Source organism: Hydra vulgaris, chromosome 02 (assembly GCF_038396675.1).
Source record: "Hydra vulgaris chromosome 02, alternate assembly HydraT2T_AEP".
In the NCBI taxonomy this organism is placed as follows: Eukaryota; Metazoa; Cnidaria; class Hydrozoa; order Anthoathecata; family Hydridae; genus Hydra; species Hydra vulgaris.
In genome coordinates, this window is record NC_088921.1 from 62,074,718 (window position 1) to 62,098,364 (window position 23,647).

At 28.2% G+C, this 23,647-nt stretch overlaps 2 protein-coding genes across 3 annotated transcripts in view; one reads left to right on the plus strand and one right to left on the minus strand.

The window, feature by feature from the left end:
* Positions 1–2,739: 2,739 nt before the first annotated feature.
* On the minus strand, positions 2,740–4,170 carry LOC136076215 (zinc finger MYM-type protein 1-like). Its single transcript, XM_065789689.1, has one exon. It carries the CDS (start codon positions 4,168–4,170, stop codon positions 2,740–2,742), a length of 1,431 nt encoding a protein of 476 aa, XP_065645761.1.
* Positions 4,171–20,033: 15,863 nt separating this feature from the next.
* The window catches only part of LOC105847155 (solute carrier family 49 member 4), a 44,403-nt gene continuing 40,789 nt past the window's right edge, over positions 20,034–23,647 (plus strand). For both annotated transcript variants that reach the window (XM_065791633.1, XM_065791632.1), the window contains exon 1: positions 20,034–20,176. In XM_065791633.1, the coding sequence (XP_065647705.1) occupies positions 20,055–20,176 (122 nt within the window). In that variant the 5' untranslated portion in view covers positions 20,034–20,054. The remainder of the gene's footprint in view (positions 20,177–23,647) is intronic.

The window sequence follows — 23,647 nt, forward strand, 5'->3', positions numbered from 1 at the left end:
TGCTTTTCTTCGCGTATTTAATGACGTTATCTGTTTTGATTTTTGCGTTTGTTTTTGGTTAAATTACGAAAATTAAATTAAAAGTGAAAGTATAACTCTTAAAATTTTAATCAAATGAAAATAAATCTGTTACTTTTTCCCAGGTAAAAGGCCTGCATTCTTCAAGAAAGTTAAAATCTTGATTTTTATTATTTTAACTACAGGTTGCTCTTATTTAAACTGTTTTTTTCAAAACAAAAACCTAAAAATAGTAATCAACAGAAGCTTACGAAAATGGAGTTGTGTAAGAAATTCTTTATTTCTTTTTATATTTATTTGTCTCTATTTGTTTGTTGGTTAAATACTATGAACTCTAGTAATAACTATTTTAGTTCCCTTTTTTTAGGTGTTGACATTAACAATAGTCTCAACAAAACGGTTACTCCATCTATAAGTCAAGAAAGTCAAAATTATAAATTAGGAATACTGTAGCATAAATTTTTTATCATTTCAATAATTCTATTTATTGAAACCAAAATAATCCACCCCTTAAGTTTACTTTTAATTTTAGCATCCGACACTGTTTTGGATTATCTAAATATTAATGGAGGCATTGTATCCCTCAAAAATCCAGATTTGGTTTTAACTAATCACCATTTTTTACAAATTTGTAAAGAAAAAGATAAATTTAACTTGACATGGCCGAATCTTTCAGTATTTTTTACATCCTTGTTTAAATACCCTATATCAAGAGTTATGCTGATCAAGTACCTTCAAAAGTCAAAAGGTTTCATTGCAAAATTAAATCGTGCCAAAAATTTTGATTTAATAAAGTATTTTTTAAGCTCTGTTTTCTCTTTTATTGGTGCTTTTCCGGATGTTGTTGGTTTTTTACCTTCTGATGCTTGTTCTACCCCTGCTTCTATCCACAATATTGAAATTGTTCCAAACCAAATTACTGTTTTTGTATCTTCTGATTTAAACTTGCAAATTGCTAATGATGATTTTTTGTGTTCTGTTACCCCAAAGTCTATTGTATACACCCCTTTAGACAAATTAATAGAAGTGTAATAAATATAAAGATGTATATAAGGACTAGGAGATTCACTTCATTAACTTGCGCTTCAAGAAGAAAATTTTCAGAATCATTTCCTAAAAGGGTGTGTACAATAGAGTTTTGGGTAACAGAACACAAAAAATCATCATTAGCAATTTGCAAGTTTAAATCAGAAGATACAAAAACAGTAATTTGATTGGGAACAATTTCACTATTGTGGATAGAAGTAGAGGTAGAGCAAGCATCAGAAGGTAAAAAACCAATAACATCCGGAAAAGCACCAATAAAAGAGATAACAGAGCTTAAAAAATCTTTTGTTAATTCACGCCATATTTTTTCTTTTAAGCATCTTTATTTTAACAAGGCAACCACTTTTAAAGTTGGAAGTTACTGGAAGAGCCAAGACAAAGTTTATATAGCTAGATAACAATTAACAGACGACTTAAAAGATTACAAAAAGATGGGTAAGTCCATCATGCCAGACTTTATCAAAAGCCTTTGATATCCAGAGCATTAGAATTTGCCTAAATACCTTTATCTAATGCTATGTAGTACCGTTCCGTGACATCAGTTAGAAAGTCAGTTCTAAAACAAGATGATTGAAATCCATATGTTTCTTATGTCATCTGCAAATAAAGCCACCTTTAAGCTTTTCAGGATGATCATTAGTTTTGTTTAAAAGTTAATCCATTACTTAGTGACACTAGTGTGAATTAGGAGCGTTTAGTGCCACAGGGTCTGTGTGTTTTGTGATTGTGATGTTATTGTTGTGATGTTTTGTGTTGATAGACAACTTGGCTTACTTTCTCAATGGTGTCTATTTTTAAAAACTATTATTAGTTTGTTTCTTTACTGAAACTTGCTACTTTTAATCATTCACTAAAAGCCAAAAAAAAAGTTTTAACATTTTTTTATGTTATTTTCATTTTTTTTAATCTTAGGTGTTTTCATAGGTTCACATAAACAATCTTAAAGAGTAAGTTTCTTATTTTATACTTATTTAGTTTTAAATGTTTTTAATTTATATATTTTTAAAATGAATTAATAAAATATTTTTAACACGTTATTGTGTATCTGCCGTAGAAAACTTTTTTTGATGTTTGAGCTAAGCAACTTTGAAACATAAAGAAAACTCCATATTTAAGTATGTTCTTATATATGAGGACACAGAATTGCTAGATGCCATGTACTTACTTAAACCAAATAAAGGTAATGGAGTTGATGATGTAAGCAGTAATGTAGTAATTAAATCAATGCCTTATTTAAAAATTCCGCTTTTGCATATATTTACGCTCTCTTTAAACCAAGGAATCTTTCCCGATAAACTTAAAATTGCAAGGGTAATACCTATACTAAAATCAGGAGATGAGACTAGTGTCTCCAATTACAGGCCTATCTCCATACTATCATGCTTTTCAAAGTTATTAGAACACATTATGTATAAAAGATTGTATTACTTTTTAGATGTAAACAATATTCTCTATAGTAAGCAATTTGGGTTTAAAAAGAGCCACTCTACTCAGGGCCGTACCAGGCCAACTTTGCGCTTCGGGCAAGCAAATAAAATTGCGCCCCCCTGCCAAAAAAATATACAAAAAACACATTATATATATATATATTTACATGAAAAAAAATTAATTATTGATCACAAAATTTATCGCATCAAGTTAAAAGAACAATTTGTCACCAATGTTTCACAAACTTCAGTTCAAGGTCACTTTTCTGGCTTTTTTGGAGGCAAAGTCACTAATGACATCATCAAAATCAAGTGCGTTGGCCACTTCATGTTCAATTGAAAATACTGCCAGACAAGACAAACGTTCTTGGCCCATAGTTGATCTCAAATAGTTTTTTATGATCTTAAGTTTACTGAAACTTCTTTCACACGTGGCAACTGTAACTGGTAAGGTGAGGAAGATGCGAATAGCAATTGCCGTGTTAGGATAAGCATCAGTCAATGAGTATTTATGAATGAGCTGCAAAATGTCCATCGGGCTAGATTTTTCAAAGTTTTCCATCATGGCAGCAGCTTGATATTTAAAGCTTGCCATTTCTGACTGGAAATCTGAAGAATCTAAATCTGCCTTGTAAATTTTAGACAAATTTTTGGCTTTAGTTATAAGTTCATCCACTGAACTTTTGGAGAGAGAATGTCCAATGAGGAAGTCAAAATCTGACGATACTGCAGACATAGCTTCAAACCGCCACTCAATTTGTGTAAGAATGCTGTCAAACACAAGGTTGCACTGGGATCCGAAATCTGTTTCTGGTGACAAACGGCAAAAGTCATCTTCAGCTTCATAAAGTGCCATCTGCTTCACTTTGCGTTTTCTCTTCATAGGAAAGTCTCCTTCAATTCCAATTTGGATAGCTGTTTCTGCAGCAGCTTTGATAATGTTGTCCACCCCAACATCTCTCAGATTCTGAATGGAAGCCTTCAGTCCTTTCATTTTTTTTGCTGCAATGTTAATTGAAATGTTTTTAGACTGAAGCAGTTTGTTTTCCCGGTCAATTAAAGAAAGAATTTGACACCAAAAATCCAACAAACACAAACTGAAATCAATTTGAATGAGGAGCTCTTTTGCACTGCAAACTGAGACAGCATTTGTCTTGGGAGTGTGAATTATGGATTCCAAAACTTGAAGAACTTCTTTTATTTGTCTGCGTAGTGGGATGATTGCTTCTTTTTTGGCAGACCATCTTGTATCACTATTTCCCTTTAGTGAGATGGTCAATGTTTTCATCAGTTTTTCCCATCTTAAGGTAGAACTTGAGAAAAAGTTAAAGATGGCTTGAACTTTTCCAAATAATGTAATCATGAGTGGAGAAACTTCAGCAGCATGGACACCAACAATGTTTAAAGTGTGAGCTGCATATGGAACAAATCTTGCAAACTCATTTAGAGAATGGATGTGAGCTTGGACGCCATTATATTTTCCAGACATATTGGCTCCATTGTCGTAACCTTGGCCCCGACAATCAGAAATGCTCAGGCCATCCTTCTCCAGTTTTTCAGTGATTTCAGCTGCAAGGCCCTTTCCAGTTTTTTCGTGAGATTCAATGAAATCCACAAAGCTTTCCTCAATTGTACAGGTTTCCTCAGTGATGTGGACATACCTGATTATTTGGGTCATCTGCTCTTTGTGGGAGGCATCTGGAGTGCAGTCAAACAAAACAGAGTAGTATTTAGCTTCTCTGACATTTGACAAAATTTCATTCCTGACTTTCAGCCCAAGTAATTAAATCAGCTCGTTTTGAATTCGAGGAGAAAAGTAGGATGTTGTGGTTTTCTTTGCCTTAACGAATGCAACGTGTTCAGCCACTAAAGGATAATAATGGCTTATCAGCTCAATTAAGTTCAGAAAGATGCCACTGTTTTGCTCTCCAATTACTTCTGTTGAACCCCGAAGGGCAAGATTGTTCTTGGCACAGAACAAAATTGCATCAACAATCACTTTCAAGATATCTCTCCACTTTTTCATCTCTCCGTTGATAACTCTCTGCAGATCAGAATCCAAGGTCTTTCCTTCCTTGAGATTTTTTTACAGATTTTTCCAGTTTTTTCCAGTCACAAAATCCTTTGAAATTTCTGAAAAATTGTTGGTTTTTGTCGTTGAAAATAGCAGACAGCAAAAACAAAACAAAGAATCTTTTTTGTTGCTGTACAGCAGCCAGTAGCGAACAAATTTTTCACCATTGGGATGAATTTTTTCATACCAATTTGAGCTGAAGTGTCGCATTCTGTTGTCAAAGTCACAAATTGTGTTTGGTAAAAATTCTCTTCTTTCTTGCTCCGGCCCATGCTGAATCAAAAAGCACCTTGTTTTATCAGTCATTTTAGGCCATGTAGCTGGATCACTGTGTTGAAAGTTTTCTCCTGAGGTTGCTGAAATTTCTGAGATTTCAGGAGAAAATTCACTGTTGCCCATTTCAATTGGTTTGGAAAGCTGAGAATTTCTATCTTCTTGTGCTTCTGAATCATTTGGTCCAAATTCGTCTTGACTTTGGGCAATGAAAATCTCCTCTTCAATTAATTCCAATGGATGATATTAATTTAAGTCAGTAATTAAAGATGTAGCAGCAACTTCAGCTGTTGAATCATTATCAACTTTATTGCATATATCCTCTGAAATAATTTGTTTTTCCACAGAAGAGTTTGTTACCAACCACTTCTTGAAACAATTTCTTAGTTTTGCGTCACTTTCAAGACGGTCTCTTCTATTCTTCTTAAATTCAGCACCAGATAATTTTTTTGCACGATTCATTGTAAAAAATAATGTTCAGAAAATACAACTTTTTATTTTTTAATTGCGCTCTTCTATTATTTATTTTTTCTTTTTTCTTTTCTTCTCCCTCTTTATTTTTATTATTACTTGCTTACTTTACTTTCTTTAGTTTCTTTATTTAAGCCGCTTAAATTAAGCGTTCTTTTTTTTAAATTCGAAGTTCTTTTTGTCTTTATTTTTTTCTTTTTAGAATAATTTTTAATGTGTGCGTTAAATTAATTTATATGATCCTTAATAAATCATTTGTTTATATTATAAATAATTATTGGTTTTTAATTGTCGTTCTTAAATTCAACACCAGATAATTTTTTTATTTTAGGGCGCTCTTCTGTTTGGTAAATGAGCTTTTATTTTAAAGTTCGTCAGGAGGCGCAATTTTAATTAATTTTCTTATCAACATAAAAGTGACGCCACGCAAATTAGTTTCATAATGTGAAAATAAATTAATTAATTTGGGGAATTTTGCGCCCTCCCAATTTTGGCGCCTCAGGCCGCGGCCCGGCTGGCCCCGCCCTTGGTACGGCCCTGACTCTACTGATCAGGTTATTGTTCATCTTGTTCATGATATTTTTAAATCATTTGATGAAAATAAATATACATTAGGTGTATTTATTGATCTCAGTAAGGCTTTTGACACTGTCGATCATTACATTTTATTAACAAAATTAGAAAACTATGGTATTAAACATATAAATATTGCGTGGTTTAAAAGCTATTTGTCAAATAGAAAACAATACATTTCTTATAATGAAGGTAAAACAACCAATATGAACATAACATGTGGTGTTCCTCAGGGATCTATATTAGGGCCACTCCTATTTCTCATTTTCATTAATGATTTAACCAAAGCTTGTACTGAACTAGATACAATTTTATTTGCAGATGACACATATCTATTTTATGCACATAATGGTATAAATATTCTGTTTAAGTCAGTAAATAAAGAGCTATTAAATCTTACTGAATGGTTTAATGCAAACAAATTATCACTAAATGTAAACAAAACAAAATATACTTTTTTCCATCGTTTTCATGACCGAGATAAAATTCCCTTGAAACTTCCAAAACTTTGTTGCTAATCAGGACATAAAAAGAGAAATCACTTTAAAATTTCTCGGCGTGCTTCTTGATGAAAATGTGACGTGGAGAGATCACATACAATATCTAGAAAATACAATCTCAAGGAACATAGGCCTGCTATGCAGAGCTAAGCCTTTTTTAAATCCAACTTGCTTAAAGCTTTTATATTTCTCGTTCATTCATTGCCATCTTAATTATGCAAATATTGCTTGGTGCAGTACAAATAAATATAAAATAAAAAAACTATTTAATAAACAAAAGCATGCAATCAGAATCATTTCCAATGTGGGCCGTTATACACACTCCCAAGCATTATTTGTTAATTTAAATATAATGAATGTTTATCAATTAAATGTCTATCAAGTTCTTATATTTATGTTCAAAATTAATAAAAATATATCTCCTAAAATATTTTACCCATTATTCAAAATAAATCAGAATAGATATCTCACCAGATTTTCAAATAACAGTTATATTCAACCCAAAAGTTATTTTGCGGCGACCGAATTTTCAATTTCTACTAGAGGGCCGAAATTATGGAGTAAAATATTAACTAATGAACTTAAAACAATTTCTATGCTTAATGAGTTTAAGAATAAATTAAAGCAAAAACTACAGATGATCGACGTCGCGCTCAGCTTTTTCTTAAGTTTTAATGAGGTTTGAAAAAAAAAATATATATATATATATAAAATTATGGTTTATAAGAATTATTCACATATTTAAAGGTATATGCTGGTGTAAAAAGAAAGCTTCAGGATTATGCGTATTTGCTTGCTTGCTTTTTAGTAATATAGTTTCTTTGTACAAATTCCTTTTTTTTTTTTTTTTAATTTTTCTTAACCAACGCAAAAACAAAAAGTTAAAGTAGGACTTTAGGACCGATGATTTTTATTTTATTAAGTCTTTAGAAAAACGTTTTATATTATATAGTGTTACTTTTTTTAATTTTTGTTGTCTTATATTTACGGTAAATAAGTAAATAAGTGAAAACCATCAGTCTGTAAAATAGATTATTCTGGAAAATCTCGTCAGTTGAACAAAAAAATTTTGGGGTATTTTATTTTCTTATATTTGTTGGATCACTATGGAAAATTTAAAATCAAATGTAATAATGGTTCAAAAGTTATTTTAAAGTCAATATGACACCAAAACTAAGTAATTAAGTCAAGACCCACAGTCTGTAAAATAGATGAATCTGGACAATCCCGACTGAATTAAATAAAATATACAAAATATTTTATTTAATTCAGTCGGGATTGTCCAGATTCATCTATTTTACAGACTGTGGGTCTTGACTTAATTACTTTATTTTATTTTACTTTATTATAGTTGGTAAATCATATGAAAAATTTCAAGTCAAATGTAATAACAGTTCAAGATTTATTCAAGAATCAATATGACACCAAAACTAAGTAAGTAAAAACCCTCAGTCTGTATAAATAGACAATTCTGGGCAATCCCGACAAAATTAAATTTTTTTTGTATTTTATTTTCTTATAGTTGTTGAATCAATATGGAAAATTTCAAATGAATTGTAATAACGGTTCAAAAGTTATTCAAAAGTCAATATGATCCAAAAATACTCACTTTTTCGGTGCCATAACACTGCAAATTTTCCATACTTAAGCCATAGACCTTTCGTCAAAAAATCATCAATTTTTGCACTACAAAAAATTCAATATTTTGGATCCGCTTAACTTCAAAGGCCGAATGAACCGTCATTTTTTAAGTCAACTCAAGCTCTATACAATGATATAAATTATATATGCTTACTTGAATTATAAAAAAATCGTCTGGAATGGCTAATTATGCAACTATATTGCTATGTATATATGTTTTTAAGTTCTATGTTTGCTATTTCTAATGTTCTAAAAAAACTAGTATTGATTCTTTTATATCTACATTAAAGGGATTTGTTTTGTGCAAATTGATAAATGTTTCTTTATTAAATAATTTTATTTTTATTTTTTTATTCAGTTTGACTTTAAGGTTTTGCTCTACTCCATTTTTTATGTTTAATTTGACTACTGTTGAAATATGGTTTTAATTCAGTAAATTTTCATGAATTGAAATTTACTTTAATAATCATTAGCCAACAGTTTAGGTAATAAAATTGAATTCGTCACCATCAAAGTAAGAATAACTTTGTTCTCTGGTAACCATTGGTAACACCATTTCAAATTTTTTACATTTTACTTTTTTATTGGTATTTTTCACTGAAACAGTTTTTTTATAATGATGATGATTATTACTATTATTATTACTATTATTATTATTATTATTATTATTATTATTATTATTATTATTATTATGTCATTGCTATTTTGTGTAACTATACCTAAAGATAATTCAGTTAACACAATTCTGAAAATATAGTAGCTTTTTTTTCAATACATTTTTGCTTCAGATAACCTTGTCAAAAATTTTCCTTGAAAGCTGTTGGTGTCTTCTGCAAAAAGTTATTTAAAAAAAATTATTTTTATTGGTATGATAATTTCTAAAATTTTTCTTGATTAGAGTCACAAGATTTAGCATAAGGTGAAAATACTCTGCTTTAAATTTATATTTTTTTCCAGTATCACTGCTTGATTCATTTTACCTTAACTTGCTGCATAATTTAAATTTAATAATTAATATCTCCCAAGGGATTTTTACAAGTTATTAACAAAACTTTGTAATTTTAATTAACATTAACATTTAGCTTGCCAAACCATAATATTTTTAAGGAAATTCATCAGTTTTATTGTTTTAAAATTAGTCTTGATCATTTTCCTGCAGATACAAATGTCCTGATATTTTTTTGAAATTTAATTTCAATTGGGTTTCATCGACCATAAATATAAGCAAGATAAAGGAAGCGAATTCCAAAGAACTGATGTTTGAGGAAAAAAACTAGACGAATGAGAGTTAAATGGTTTCTTTTTACACTATATTTTGTATAACTTTCCTGCACAACTTCTTGCAAATAATTTTTTTTTAGCAGTGCGATCTAAAGCTTTATATCTTTTGAAAGACATTACTTAATGGTTTTTCTTTTATCCATTTTAGGGCCAAAAACGGCTTAGCAATATGACGATTCAGCCCAACTTTTACCCCCCAAAAAACCTATTTTTTAATTGATTTTTAAACTGTAGCTGCTTGCACACTTCCTATTTAATGTATTAAGTGGTAAATATTTCTTATTATAGTCCTTTTTGAACATTACACAAATTTTACAACTGAGTTTGAGGCAAATTAGGATTATTAATAAAAGCGTTCAAAATTCCATTATGCGCTTTCGCTATCTTTTAACTGGGGAGAAACTTCCAATGATGCCCTGTCCGATTTAGACAAGGTACAAAAACGCTTTGTAAACATAATTAAATACTATAATGGGCACTAATCTAAAAAGCTAGCGTCTTTTGTTCCATCTACTAAAATTCATTCTCATGTTACTTATCATTCAATTAAGTCTCATCCCTTTTCTGTGACTGTTCCTAAGTGCTCAAAAAACTCTCATTCGTCTAGTTTTTTTCCTCAAACATCAGTTCTTTGGAATTCGCCTCCTTTATCTTGCTTTTCTGATTCATATAATTTACAATCTTGTAAGTCATTTGTCAATCGTTATCTTGCTCTATAAACTTCATATTTTCTCTTCCAGTAACTTCCAACTCTAATAGTGGTTGTTTATAACCTTGTTGGAAACAAAGATGTTGAAAAAAAAAAAGAGTCTTCGGTATTTAACCCACTGATCTCAAAATATAACTGGATAGCAGATTCTATTATTTTTTTCCAAAAAAAGTTGAAGCCAAAATTGGCCTCCCAAGATGGTGGCAATTTTAGTTCCTAGCAATGAAACCGATATACATTTTATATGGCTTTGTCAAACTACGAAATAAAATAGATAAATAATGCTAATATAGTTGTTAAAAAGAAAAGAAAACAAATGAACTTTATAGATATTAGAGAAAAAAAAAATTAATTTTTTGAATAATTGAATTTATTTATTATTAAATGGCATTTACAATTTTAGTTAAGTCTTATGTATTATTTATATACCTTTTAGTTTTTAGTTACCCAATGCTGTATGCTAGAAGGTTAATAACATAACAGCATGGTAAGCGGCAATTATCATTATCTACAATTTTATATTCTCTATTTTTTGTAGCAAGTGAGTGCTGTCAGTATACAAAAACTCAGAGGTTCCTTTAATAATTATATTATACTTGAATTCTATTATTGCATAAATTATTTGAATAAAACATTCTAAAGTGTCACTCATACTGGTAAAAAAAAACCCAGGTCTGAATTATAGTTGTTTATAACAACTTTTAAAACAAATAAAAAGTAAATAATATTTTTTTATAATTTGAAGGATAATCACTCAATACTATTGAAGAAATAAATGTAAGTAAAAATACATTTTTTTGAAAAAAATGTATTTATATCTTTACATAGAAATGTTTAAAACATTACCTCCTCTTTGAAATATCTCCTTAACTATAGTTACTATTTACCTGATATTATTTCCTTAACTATATATACTGTTTACCTGATGTTAAGTATTATGGTTATATATTACAGCTTGCTGGCTTTTTTATATTAATGAGCTGTATATTTGCCATAGGATACATATCATATCATTAGTCTTAAAGAGATTACTGGTACACAAATGATCTTGTATAGTCGAAAAACTGGTTTCATTGGATTTTCAGCAGCGATTAAATTTGTTTAAGGTATATTTCTAGACTGGGTTGAAAATGAAGGTTCACCATTAAATTATTTATTAACATATAAGCTCAGTCAAAACCATCTTGAGCTCTTTTTTAGTGCTGTGAGATCTGCAGAAATGTTTAACAGCAATATCAATTGCCAACAGTTCACAGTCACATATAAATGACTTTTGATGCTCGAAGTAGCGTTCAATGTTCAAATGAAAACTGCAGCATCAGAGATAAAACTCATATGTAATATGTTTTAGACGATTCTTTTGCTGACTCCAGTACTAAAATATCTTTGATTAAAATTGAATTATAAAGAAAATATGATTTGTTGGAGAGAGAACCAACTGTTAGTGATTACGATTATGCAGATAGTCCAAACTGCAGTAATCTATTTGAATACAAAAAAAGTGTTGATCTCATAAATTGCTGGATATGTAGCTAAAATGCACTCGTACTCCTTTTTCATTTGAAATAAAATAGCTTTTTAAAGTTCAAAGACAGAGGAGGTTTGATTAAACCAACCATAAATTTTATTATAATATGCAAAGAAACTGAAAGGTGTTTCCAAATTGATTGGTTGCTTTAATAGATTGCCACTTTCCATATGAAATAGGAATTCAAAATGCAATTGCAAGTGCTGTTTTGAGATCAGTCGATTTCTTGAAAATATAAATATAAACTAGCTCCTCATGCTTGACTCAACTATAAGTGATAACAATTTATTTTCCTTGTTTCGGCTCATTTGGCAGTTTGGCTGCCAAATTAACTAGAAAAACAAATATAAAAATTTATATTACCTAGAAAAACAAATATATATATATATATATATATATATATATATATATATATATATATATATATATATATATATATATATACTGCTGCAAAAAATAAAATAGCACCACCACCAAAAATTGGTTGAAATTAGAATTTTTAACTATTTTTGATAGTTTGAAAATCTTTTTACATACAAATTTAAAAGTAAAATGGCTTATAATTTTTATAAAAACAAAATATACAAGTTTTAATATGTAGTATTCATTTATTAAACAAAAATTCAAAAAAAATCAAATGAAACGCGAAAAAATAATAGCACCACAGCTTTAATGTGTACTTTAAAATAAGAAAATACTATGAGATCAATAGTTTTAAATATTTTATAATAAATATTAGTTATTTCTTAACATATTAGTATTTTGTAGCGTGACCTTTATTGGCAATGACGGCTACACAACGTCTTGGCATCGAGTTAACCAAGTCCTGACGAATTTCGCTCAAACCAAACCTGACAAATTTCGCTCCATGTCTCTTTAACTACGTTCCAAAATGACTCTTTCGTGGTGGGTTTGGCAGCAGTAACCACCTCCTTTACGTCAGCCCACAAATTCTCGATTGGGTTAAGATCTGCCGACTGCTGGCCACTCCATAACGTTCACTATATGCTCCTCAAACCAATTCTTTGCCTTCTTGCTAGTCTGCTTTGGGTCATTGTCCTGTTGGAACACCCAGTACAACAGCATTTCATAGTCTGCATACGCAACATCACTTTATCCAATATATCAACATAAACGTGTTGGTCCATAATAGTAGTAATGTGATGAATGGGCCCTACTCCGTAATAAGAAAAGCATGCCCATATCATTATACTACAGCCTCCATGTTTAATAGTTTTGATGGTATATTTTGGATTGTATTCTGCATTCGGCGGTCTTCTGACATACGCCCGAGAGCCTTTTCCACCATAAAGCACAATCTTACTTTCGTCTGTCCATAAAACATTCCCTCATTTTTCGAGTGGCCAATTTGAGTGTTTTTTAGCAAACGCAATACGCTTTACAACATGTCTGGCACTAAGAAGTGGAACTTTTCTGAGGCTACAGGCTTTTAATCCATTAACTCGCAGACAACTCCGAACTGTTTGTACTGTTGCATCGAAGTCCTTTTTCAGCTCGGTAGCTGTTTTAAAAGGTTCCTTTTTAGCCTGTCGGACTAAGCGATTGGCCAGCAATGTTAAAATAGAACGTTTTCGACCACGTGTTTCAGGCTTTTCTTGAAATTTTTTTGGCATTTCTTATCATTTTATTGGAACACTCAACTAAACGACCAACTTCTCTATAAGATTTCGCTGATGATATCAACTTTCGGATCAGTTCTCGTTTTTCTGCACTACAACGCTTTCCGCGTCCCATTTTTATATGTAAATGTCTCCTACTAATACGCACTAACATAAATCGAATTAAACAGCAAAAAAAACCCAACGCTTGCTACTTTCACAATTATTTTTACCGTTATCAGAGTATTTTACATCAAAAGAGTGGGTGGTGCTATTTTATTTTTTGGTCAGAATTGGCATTTTTGATTAAAATTGAGCAACACCAAGCAGTTCTTTTCCCAAAATGATTTGTTTTAGAAAATAAACATATTAGCTAATATTTTAAACAGCAAAGCTATAAAAATTTTTATTTTGCATGATGTTTTCTTAACAAAAAGGAAAATACGCTTCGTGGTGCTATTTTATTTAATAAAAAACTACATAAAATAATATAAATATATGTTAAAAAAATAATAATAAAACTATCGAAAATATTAAATGTAAAGAAAAAAAGTTGTGCGGTATTAGGCGACATTCTGATAAAACCGCACACTTGAGAAAACATTGAATTTTTTAAATTCTAACATTTTTTTTTTTTTTAATGCAACTTATATTTAAAAAACTATATTTAAGTTTTTACATTTTTTGCAACAGAAAAACTTAGTTTCAACTACGTATTTTTTTGGTAGACATGTTTCTTTGCACAACCGTACTCGAAACATCGAATTTTCGCATTGCAACATTTCTGTGAGTAACTGTACTCTACACTTTTTAGATTTTGTAACTTTTAGTCGTTTGGCTGCGTATACTTGCTCTTCATTATTGTTTTGTTGAGGTTGCTCAGGCATTTGACTATTTGGCTAGAGAGTCTACGCTCTGCGCTAAGTTTAGCAACTATCGTGCCTTCCTTTGTTGATTTTTCTTCATCTTTTTGTTTGAGGAACTCGATCACATTTTCTTCGGTAATACATTTTCCTCCATGTTTTGACATGTTGCACTACTTCGATTTCTTAACATGCAATTGATTTCTGGCTTGAAAAAACTGCTTCAACTCTATCTCGATATTATTTTTGCAACGCTCAACACAAGCTTGATACCTATCAAAACTTGAAGCTGGTGTAGTTGAGAAAGATGGTAATCGGTGTGTAGTCGGAGTAGGTGCTGCGGCGGCTGTTGAAGGTGATGAAGCTGTGTCTGAGTAAGGTGTTGTAGGTGCTGCGGAGGCTGCTAAAGTTGATGAAGGTGGATTAAATATTTGTGTGATTTCTAATGCTTTATGATTTATATTGTTTTTATTAAGTGGAAATAAGCTAGTTTACTGGAAACCAGCAATTGCATGCAAGAGTGTAAAACATTTACCACTCTCGTACAGCAGTTTGAGCAACGGTGAAAAATTTTGTTAACCTAAATTCTTACATTTTGAGTGTTTGTAATACTCGTAAGAATATCTTTCCGTGCTTGTTTAACATAACAATAGACACCTCTATTCAATGGTTGTAAAGTATGTGAAGAATGCTCTAGTAGACATGTCAAGATTATTTGTGTTTTTTGCACAGCAATACCGCTTCCAAAGTTATGTGATTTGTATACCCATCTAATACTAAAATATAAATACCACCAATTTGCTCATTTCTTTCAGCCATTCAATAAATTTATCGTGCTCCAACCAACCTGATTTTGAAATTGAATATTTGGTGTCAACTGGATCACCTCTTGCCCAGCTAGGACAAAAATTTCTTTTGGCTTTATATATCACAAATGGTGATGCAAAATGCCCATCAGCGTTGCAGCAATTGTTTACAGTATAATGAATTTTTTCATTGTTGCCAGTAAGCTAAATGCACGCCTTGTCCCTTTTCGACACACTACGGTTGCTTTGCCTTGATCACCCGAAAAAACATGTTTCATCACAATTAGAGGGGATATCTAGACGCAATCTTTAATAAATCTCGTTGCCATTTCAATATATTGTTTATGTACTTGAACGTTTCGGACGTACTTGCTACACTTCTAAGTGCAATAACTCGAAAGCATATTCTCGTTTTTAGTTGAATCGATGTATTCAAAAACGTATTAAGTCGTAAAAACTATTTTTTCGGGGAACGAGAAAAAACTTATTGAATCCAAAATTTTTACTTTAATAAATTCAAAAAAAAAATTCTGGGTGCTTTTTGACATCTTTAAATATTAGATTTGTTAAAATATATATCAAAATTTGATATATATATATATATATATATATATATATATATATATATATATATATATATATATATATATATATATATATATATATATATATATATATATGTGCTATACATAGTTAATGTTGTCTGACTTAAAAATAGTTTGTATGACTATTTTTAAGTCAGTTTTCTATGGGGGATGTGATATTTTATTACTTGTCACATAGACGATTTTGTCTAATTTTTTTTTTCCCCGTTAACTTTGGCAAGTGACTCCCAAAGTTCACGGGGAAAAAAAGTCAGACGTAATATCGTCTACTAATCACCTGAAATTACGGTAAGTATGAAGTCATAGATTGCGTAATTATAAACTTTTAATTATAAAACAAAAGTTTTATAATTCGTTCCTATTCGGATTTAAGTTGAGCACTTTCTGTAGGCTATCCTAATATAAAAAAAAAAAAAAAAAAAAAAAAAAGCTACAGCAACTTGATGAGCAGAAAAAGAATCAGCTGTTTAAACTATTGTAAATAAAACTCTAAACTTAACGGCACTGTATCCAGCTCTTATCGAATATAAAAAAGAAAATATAATAATAGTAAAAGGATATCCACAGCAAATAAAATACTACATGTACAAAATAATACATGTAACATACATATAAAAGTTAGAATTGGTTTTATTATTTTTTTGATATATATATATATATTGTTTATTTAAATATATATACATACATACATACATACATACATACATACATACATACATACATACATACATGCATTCATACATACATACATACATACATACATACATACATACATACATACATACATACATACATACATACATACATACATACATACATACATACATACATACATACATACATACATACATACATACATACATACATACATACATACATACATACATACATACATACATACATACATACATACATACATACATACATACATACATACATACATACATACATACATACATACATACATACATACATACATACATACATACATACATACATACATACATACATACATACATACATACATACATACATACATACATACATACATACATACATACATACATACATACATACATACATACATACATACATACATACATACATACATACATACATACATACATACATACATACATACATACATACATACATACATACATACATACATACATACATACATACATACATACATACATACATACATACATACATACATACATACATACATACATACATACATACATACATACATACATACATACATACATACATACATACATACATACATACATACATAAAAACATACATACAGATATATATATATATATATATATATATATATATATATATAAAATTGTTTTAGTTCAAATATTGTTCACACAAATTAAATTACTTTCTTAAAAACAAAAGGAAATGTTGATAACAAATATATAACTGTTATATATTTGTTTACAAAAAAGCAAATTATGATAAAATTTGAGAATTTATTTCAAATGTTGACTGGGTATAAATATAAAAAAATGTACTAGTTCAAGATATGTATAATAAATTGATTTAATACTCTTTCATTGCAAGCAATTTATATGACAAATTAGTATAGAAACTGTGCTAAAAAATGGAGATATGCTGACTTAAGTTAAGAATATAAAATATGCAAAATTGTAAAATCTAAAGTAAAGATTTCTCAAATTAATTATGAAATTTATAACATTAAACATTAAAAAACATTCTCCAGTTGATGTTGTTCTTATGGCTCATAACATGTTCTTGCTAAAACTAAAAGATTATTGATGGATTAGTTCTGAAGTAGATTGCATTTTCTCTAAGAAATAAGAGACAGGTAGTAGTTAAGGGTGACATTGTCTCTAAATAGGTGGATGTTTTTAGTGGTGTGCCTTAGTTATTAGACCATTCATTTTTGTTCTATACATTAATGTTTTGCCGATTCAATCAAAATATTTTGAAGTTATATGCTAACAATACCAAAATTTAACCAGCAGTTAATTCAGATCAGACAGAATGTCCAAGAATGTTCAGAATGACTTGAAAAATGGATTGAAGTCAAAATTTCAACCTAAAGTGCATTGTGAGATCTTATGAGATGTTTTTATTTAACAATCATTTTTTCACTTCTTGAATTTGCAGTTCCAGTTTGGTCTCCTTATATGAAAGAAGATTGTAATGCAATTGAGAAAATACAACACAGAACAACTAAACTCATTTCATCAATTAACAGTCTCAAATATGAAGATCAAGTCATTGGCTTAGGCTTGACAACTCTAACTGAGAGAAAAAAAAGGGAAAATTTGACCAAATTATACAAGCTTATGTATGGTATTGAAATGATAAATAGTTTTTCACTTATGTAAAACTGTTTCAAAGAGAATTACTTTAAATGCTAGAAAGAATTTTTTAAACATCCTTTGAGGGAGCATTTTCTTTTTACTAGAATTGTAAATTCATAGAATTTACTTTCGATTAAATTGTAACAGCGAAATCTGTTAATTGTTTTAAAGGAGCTTATGATTGCTATATGAATAGCAATCACACATAACTACTGTTATAGTCTGTGCAGCAACTTGTTCACATGTTAACTTGGCTGTAATCACATATGTGGTTATTGCAATAGCATGTCTGCTATATGTGTGCTATTCTTAGTTTTAAAGAGTGATGATCTTGCATCATTTTTTATTAGTACGTTTTCTTTTTCACACTTCCATATAACAGTATATTTAACAGTTATGAACAACTGTAGAGCTAAAGGAATTTCCCTTATGTAAAAAGTATTTAAAAGTATTTTTTTGCAGAAAATCAATATACTTAGTAAAAACAAAGATTGCAATTAAAAGTCAATATAGGTTTAAACAGAAACACTTAACAATATCATGTACAAATTATTTGAAAAAAACTCTTCATTACTAAAGCTAAAAGAATCTATATACCTGTTTCATAGATTTTTATAAAGCATTTAACAGTGTTAATTACTGGGTATTATTTAGCAAATTACTAGATAAATGTATATCCAAAAAATATTATCAACAAATGCCTGTTAGATGCCAGGAAACAAAATCAATATGTCAAGGTGGTATTCTGTCACTGCTTCTTTTTAAGTTTTAAGCAGCAGAGTGCTGCTACATTGACTGAGGGTTTGGCATGGGGTAATAATTTTTTCTTTCATAGTTCTTTGTTTTCTATTTTTTCTGAAAGTTCATACTTAATTAAAATAAAATATGGTAACAATTTGTTACATAAGTAGGCTATAGTAGATAGACACAGGATATATATATATATATATATATATATATATATATATATATATATATATATATATATATATATATATAAATAAATATATATATATATATATATATATATATATAAATAAATATATATATATATATATATATATATATATAAATAAATATATATATATATATATATATATATATATATATATATATATATATATATATATATATATATATATATATATATATATATATATATATATATATATATATATATATATATATATATATATATATAGTCTTGCATGCTAGTCAAAAAGTTTCTTCTATAAATTGTAGTTTTAAAGAGAGCGCTAATAAACTAGACCAGAAAAAGTTTAAAAAATTTAATTTTTTTTTTAATACTAAATGATAGTCTGTCTGCTTTAATCAAACCCTCAGTCGATGTAGCGGCACTCTGTTGCGAGTCAGGCTATAAGATAGTTGATGTAGCAACACTCCATTATAAGTCAGGCTATATATTGATTTAGCAACACTCCCTTGTAGCAGCAGGCTATATGATAGTGAATGCAGCAACATTCTGTGCATGTTTTTTAAAAAACAAAAACAAAAACACTGTTAATAAAAAAACTTTCTATTCATTATTATTAAGGTTTTTTAAAAAACAATAAAACTTAATGTACTTCTTTCCATTATTTTAATTGGTTAACTTAATGCATTATTTTAATTGCTTTGACTTTTAAGCGACATAAAAATGTAGCTTATTTGTTGAGGTTGTGAAATTGTTGTTAAAAAATACTTTTTTTTTTACCATAAAAGTCTCTTTCGACTACAAGATAAGGATATATATATATATATATATATATATATATATATATATATATATATATATATATATATATATATATATATATATATGTGTGTGTGTTTGTGTGTAAATATACATATATATGTATATAATACATAATTATATAATTAAATAAATAAGTGCTTACAAATGAGCAACTTGTAAGTTTTACTCTTTTTTTAAAACCTAATGGTTGTTAGCTATAATCAGCATTCAACAATGAACTAAAAATTACTTTTCTTGAGTTTCTTTTAATTGCAATTTGAAGATGAATTTTGAAACATATTTTGATTTTGAATATGCAAAAAACTATAAAGTTTATGTTATTTACTTTATAAATATATTTTTTATATAAATGTTACTAAAACAATTTTGAAATAGTTACTGAAAACAGTAATTGATTTTGAATAACAATTTTTCTTCTTTAGCTTTTTTATTTTGTTTTTTATTTTCTATTAAAGTATTTATAACAAGTTGACCTTTTTTATATATAATTTTTATTTGTGATAATAGATATAATTATGACTGTGGAAAATGATGAAAAACTACTACTTTCAAAAGAAAATGATTTAACTGCTATAATTGTGAAGTCAGATAGTGTTTGTGTAAATGGAAATAAAATTGTGGAAACTGGTGTTTATTGGTATATTTTAAAAATAAGTACTTTATTGTAACTGATAAGTTTTATTCCTAATCATATTGAGTTTGCATACAAAAATAAAGTATTAAATTTAACATAAACACAAAAATTCCATAACCCATTGTTATGGTACAGTACCTAATTTAATTTTTTATAAAATTCAAGATAAATTGTCGTATCAAAACTTGTTTGGGTTGGACAGTGTCTGATCAAATTTTTAAAATATAATTTTTACGGTTTTACGAAACTGAGTTATGCAATCAAAATCTTTGTCATGTTATTCATTTTATTTAAGGTTAGTCTAGTGAAGTTGTTATTTCTTTCCTTATTATTTAGAATGTTTCATCTCAGATTTTTGTTTTTTAATAAAATAGTTTCAATTTAATGTTGTATGTTTTTTCTAGATAAACTTAAATGTTTATGCTGTAACTGACAGTGCTTACTATCTATTTAGATATCATGATGTGTATGCCTATTTAGATATTATGATATGTATGGCTACTATCTATATAGGTCAAACACTTTTAGTTTTCTCTTACACACCATTTTAGATATTCACTATTCCAAATAGTTGCTTGAGTTTGTTGCTTTTTTTCCTGTTTGTAAAATAGTTTCTCAACCATAAAAAGTGTTGTCTTTTTATTGAAAACAAATATTATTTTTAAAACCTCATCAAGCTTTGATTCTTTTGAGATCTAGTTGACATTCATTTAAATTTTTTTTGTTTTGATCTATTAGAACTAGTCGTTCAATGGTTAAGTGTTCCTTAAGGGGTTTCTATAAACGGTTTGTGCAGAATGGTATTTTAAATTGTTTTCTTATATATTATTGCTGAACCTAATAGTAATACTAGTACCCATTTTTGTATGTTTGACAAGGAACTCTTGGCAGCCATTAAAGCTGAGGTAATTGCGAGAAAGAGTCTTTCAGCACTTTTTTGTAAGGAATTATAACAAATTTATATACATATATGTAGATATATTTATAATAACAATATATCATTTAAAATTACGCGAGTATAAAAATTCAATTTTTATAGCATTACATACAAATGTCTGTAAGTGTAAACATCTTTAGCAAAAGTTGAGTTTGGGGGCGATAAATGGAGCGATTGTGTATAATTAAGCTGTTTGCAGATCATATTAAATTATATCAATCAAGAAATGATTACAACAACATTCATCTTGTTAACACTTAAAAATCTCAGAATGGTCTAATTATTGGTAAAAATATCAACCAACAAATGTTTTCATTTATGCTACAGAAGATATACCTCTCATCCTTATTCATTAAACTCTGTTATCAGTATTGAAACTGTGCAGCCTGTATTAGAATCTTGCACCCCAGTTTGAAGCCCTTATCTTTTAAAATATATAATTTGCATAGAAAAAGTTCAAAAATACTTTACCAGAATTATCATGATAAATATTTTACCAGAATTATACTGATTAATTATCTCTGCAATATTTAAGAGATTTCAATTTTGGAAGACTCATTGTCTTCCAACTCGAATCTCTTGAATATCACATTGTCTTCCAACTCTAATCTCTTGAATATCACAGAGTTATATTTGATCTTTATATGACTTATAAAATTGTACATAATCCTGTTGATTTACCTTTTCAGATTTTTTTACTTTTTTCAACTCAAAGTATTTTACTAAAAGTCATTCACAAAAGTTTACCCCATGTTATAAATACATTAATGATACTAGAAGATTTTTTTACATTGAAAGAATCATTAAAGTATCGAACTTACTTCCAGTCCATATAATGAACTTGCCCTCACTGTCTACATTTAAATCGAATTTTAAAAAATATGATGAATCGAATTTTAAAAAATGCCATTGAGCAGTCTACAACTTCACAATAACTTCTTATTGTGAAGTTTTTTTAATTACTATTATTACTATTTTTTGTTGGTGTTACATAGAGATGTGAAACATTTTTTTGGAAAAAAACATAGGGATCTGTTTTTTGTGTGTGGAAATATTTAAAAATTCATTATTTAAGCTACTAAATTTAACTTTAATGACAATATCTTAGTTCATTTTTAATTTTAGATTTACATAGGACAATTAATACTGAAATTTACTGAAATTCTCTGTATTTTGTTATACTTAATGGTTAACACAGTTGGAGCAGTCCATTATAAAAACATCTTAGATAATATTATCTTCATATAATATAAAATTTTATCTTCATATCATATAAAAACTTCTTAGATAATTTTATCTTCCTCAATTTTATCTTAATTGGTTTTAGTGTTATATATTGACACAATAAACATTATTTATTTACATTTATTATATTTAATTACATTTAATATTTGATATATTTATATATATTAATATATATAAATATATTAATATATATAAATACATCAAAGCAACCACTATTAAGAAGTAGAATTAGTAGAAGTAGTAATGTAGAAAAGTCTGAGCAGGAAATCACTTTAGATACAGAAGCTGGAGTGATATGTTATTGTTTAAAAAAAAATGTTTAGGAAGGAAAACCGTAAAAATTGCAATAAAAATATGCTGATTTTAATAAATTAGATCAAATAAAATTGAATAATATTTAGTAATATTTTTAAATAAGTTTGACAGTTAAGTTAAATCCAAGCATTAACTTTAATTTTAATAAACTTAAATATATTTTTCATCAGAAATAAATTATGTTTTTATGATCTTTGCTTCAAGCTTAAAAAATCAATCTTACAATAAAATAAAAACAAAATAAAAATAAACTTAATTTTATTTAAGTTTATTAAAATAGTAAATAGCGCTTATATTAAACATAATTATGTCATTCAAACTTTTGTAACAAATATTTTTACATAAATGTCATTCCAAAGTTAATGTGACTTTTTTTTTAACTAATTATTTCTTTTATCTTGCTACTTATAGAATAATTTAAAAAATAAAAATGATAAAAAGTCGTTTTTTTTAAACATTTTCGCTTTCAACAAGTTTAACCAAAATCCGGGTACTGCTTATGGAAAATCATTAAAGGTGTATGTAAATCGCTCTACGGGTAACACTTTAAAACATATATATATATATATATATATATATATATATACATATATATATATATATATATATATATATATATATATATATATATATATATATATATATATATATATATATATATATATGTATACATATATATATATATGTTTTTAAAAAAATTACTCGTAGCGAATTTAAGTGCCCGATTTTTGGTCATCCAATAGAATTATCTGCAAATAAACTTCCAACTTATGAAGATGTTCTCAAGTGTTGTTTTAATGAAAATTACAAACTAGCTTTGAAATCGAACAACAAACCAGTTAAGTTTTCTTATGTTTTAAATTTTGTCGCACAACAAGTTAAATCAGTGTTTGATAAAGCTTCAATACCCACAGTAACAATTTACAGAGTTGTGCAATTAATAAATGGATACCATGACAGTTATCGCAATCTTATGA

What these genes read in the sequence shown, in the direction of transcription:
- LOC136076215 (XM_065789689.1), bottom strand. Translation starts at nt 4,170, where the DNA reads ATGACCCAAATAATCAGGTATGTCCACATCACTGAGGAAACCTGTACA.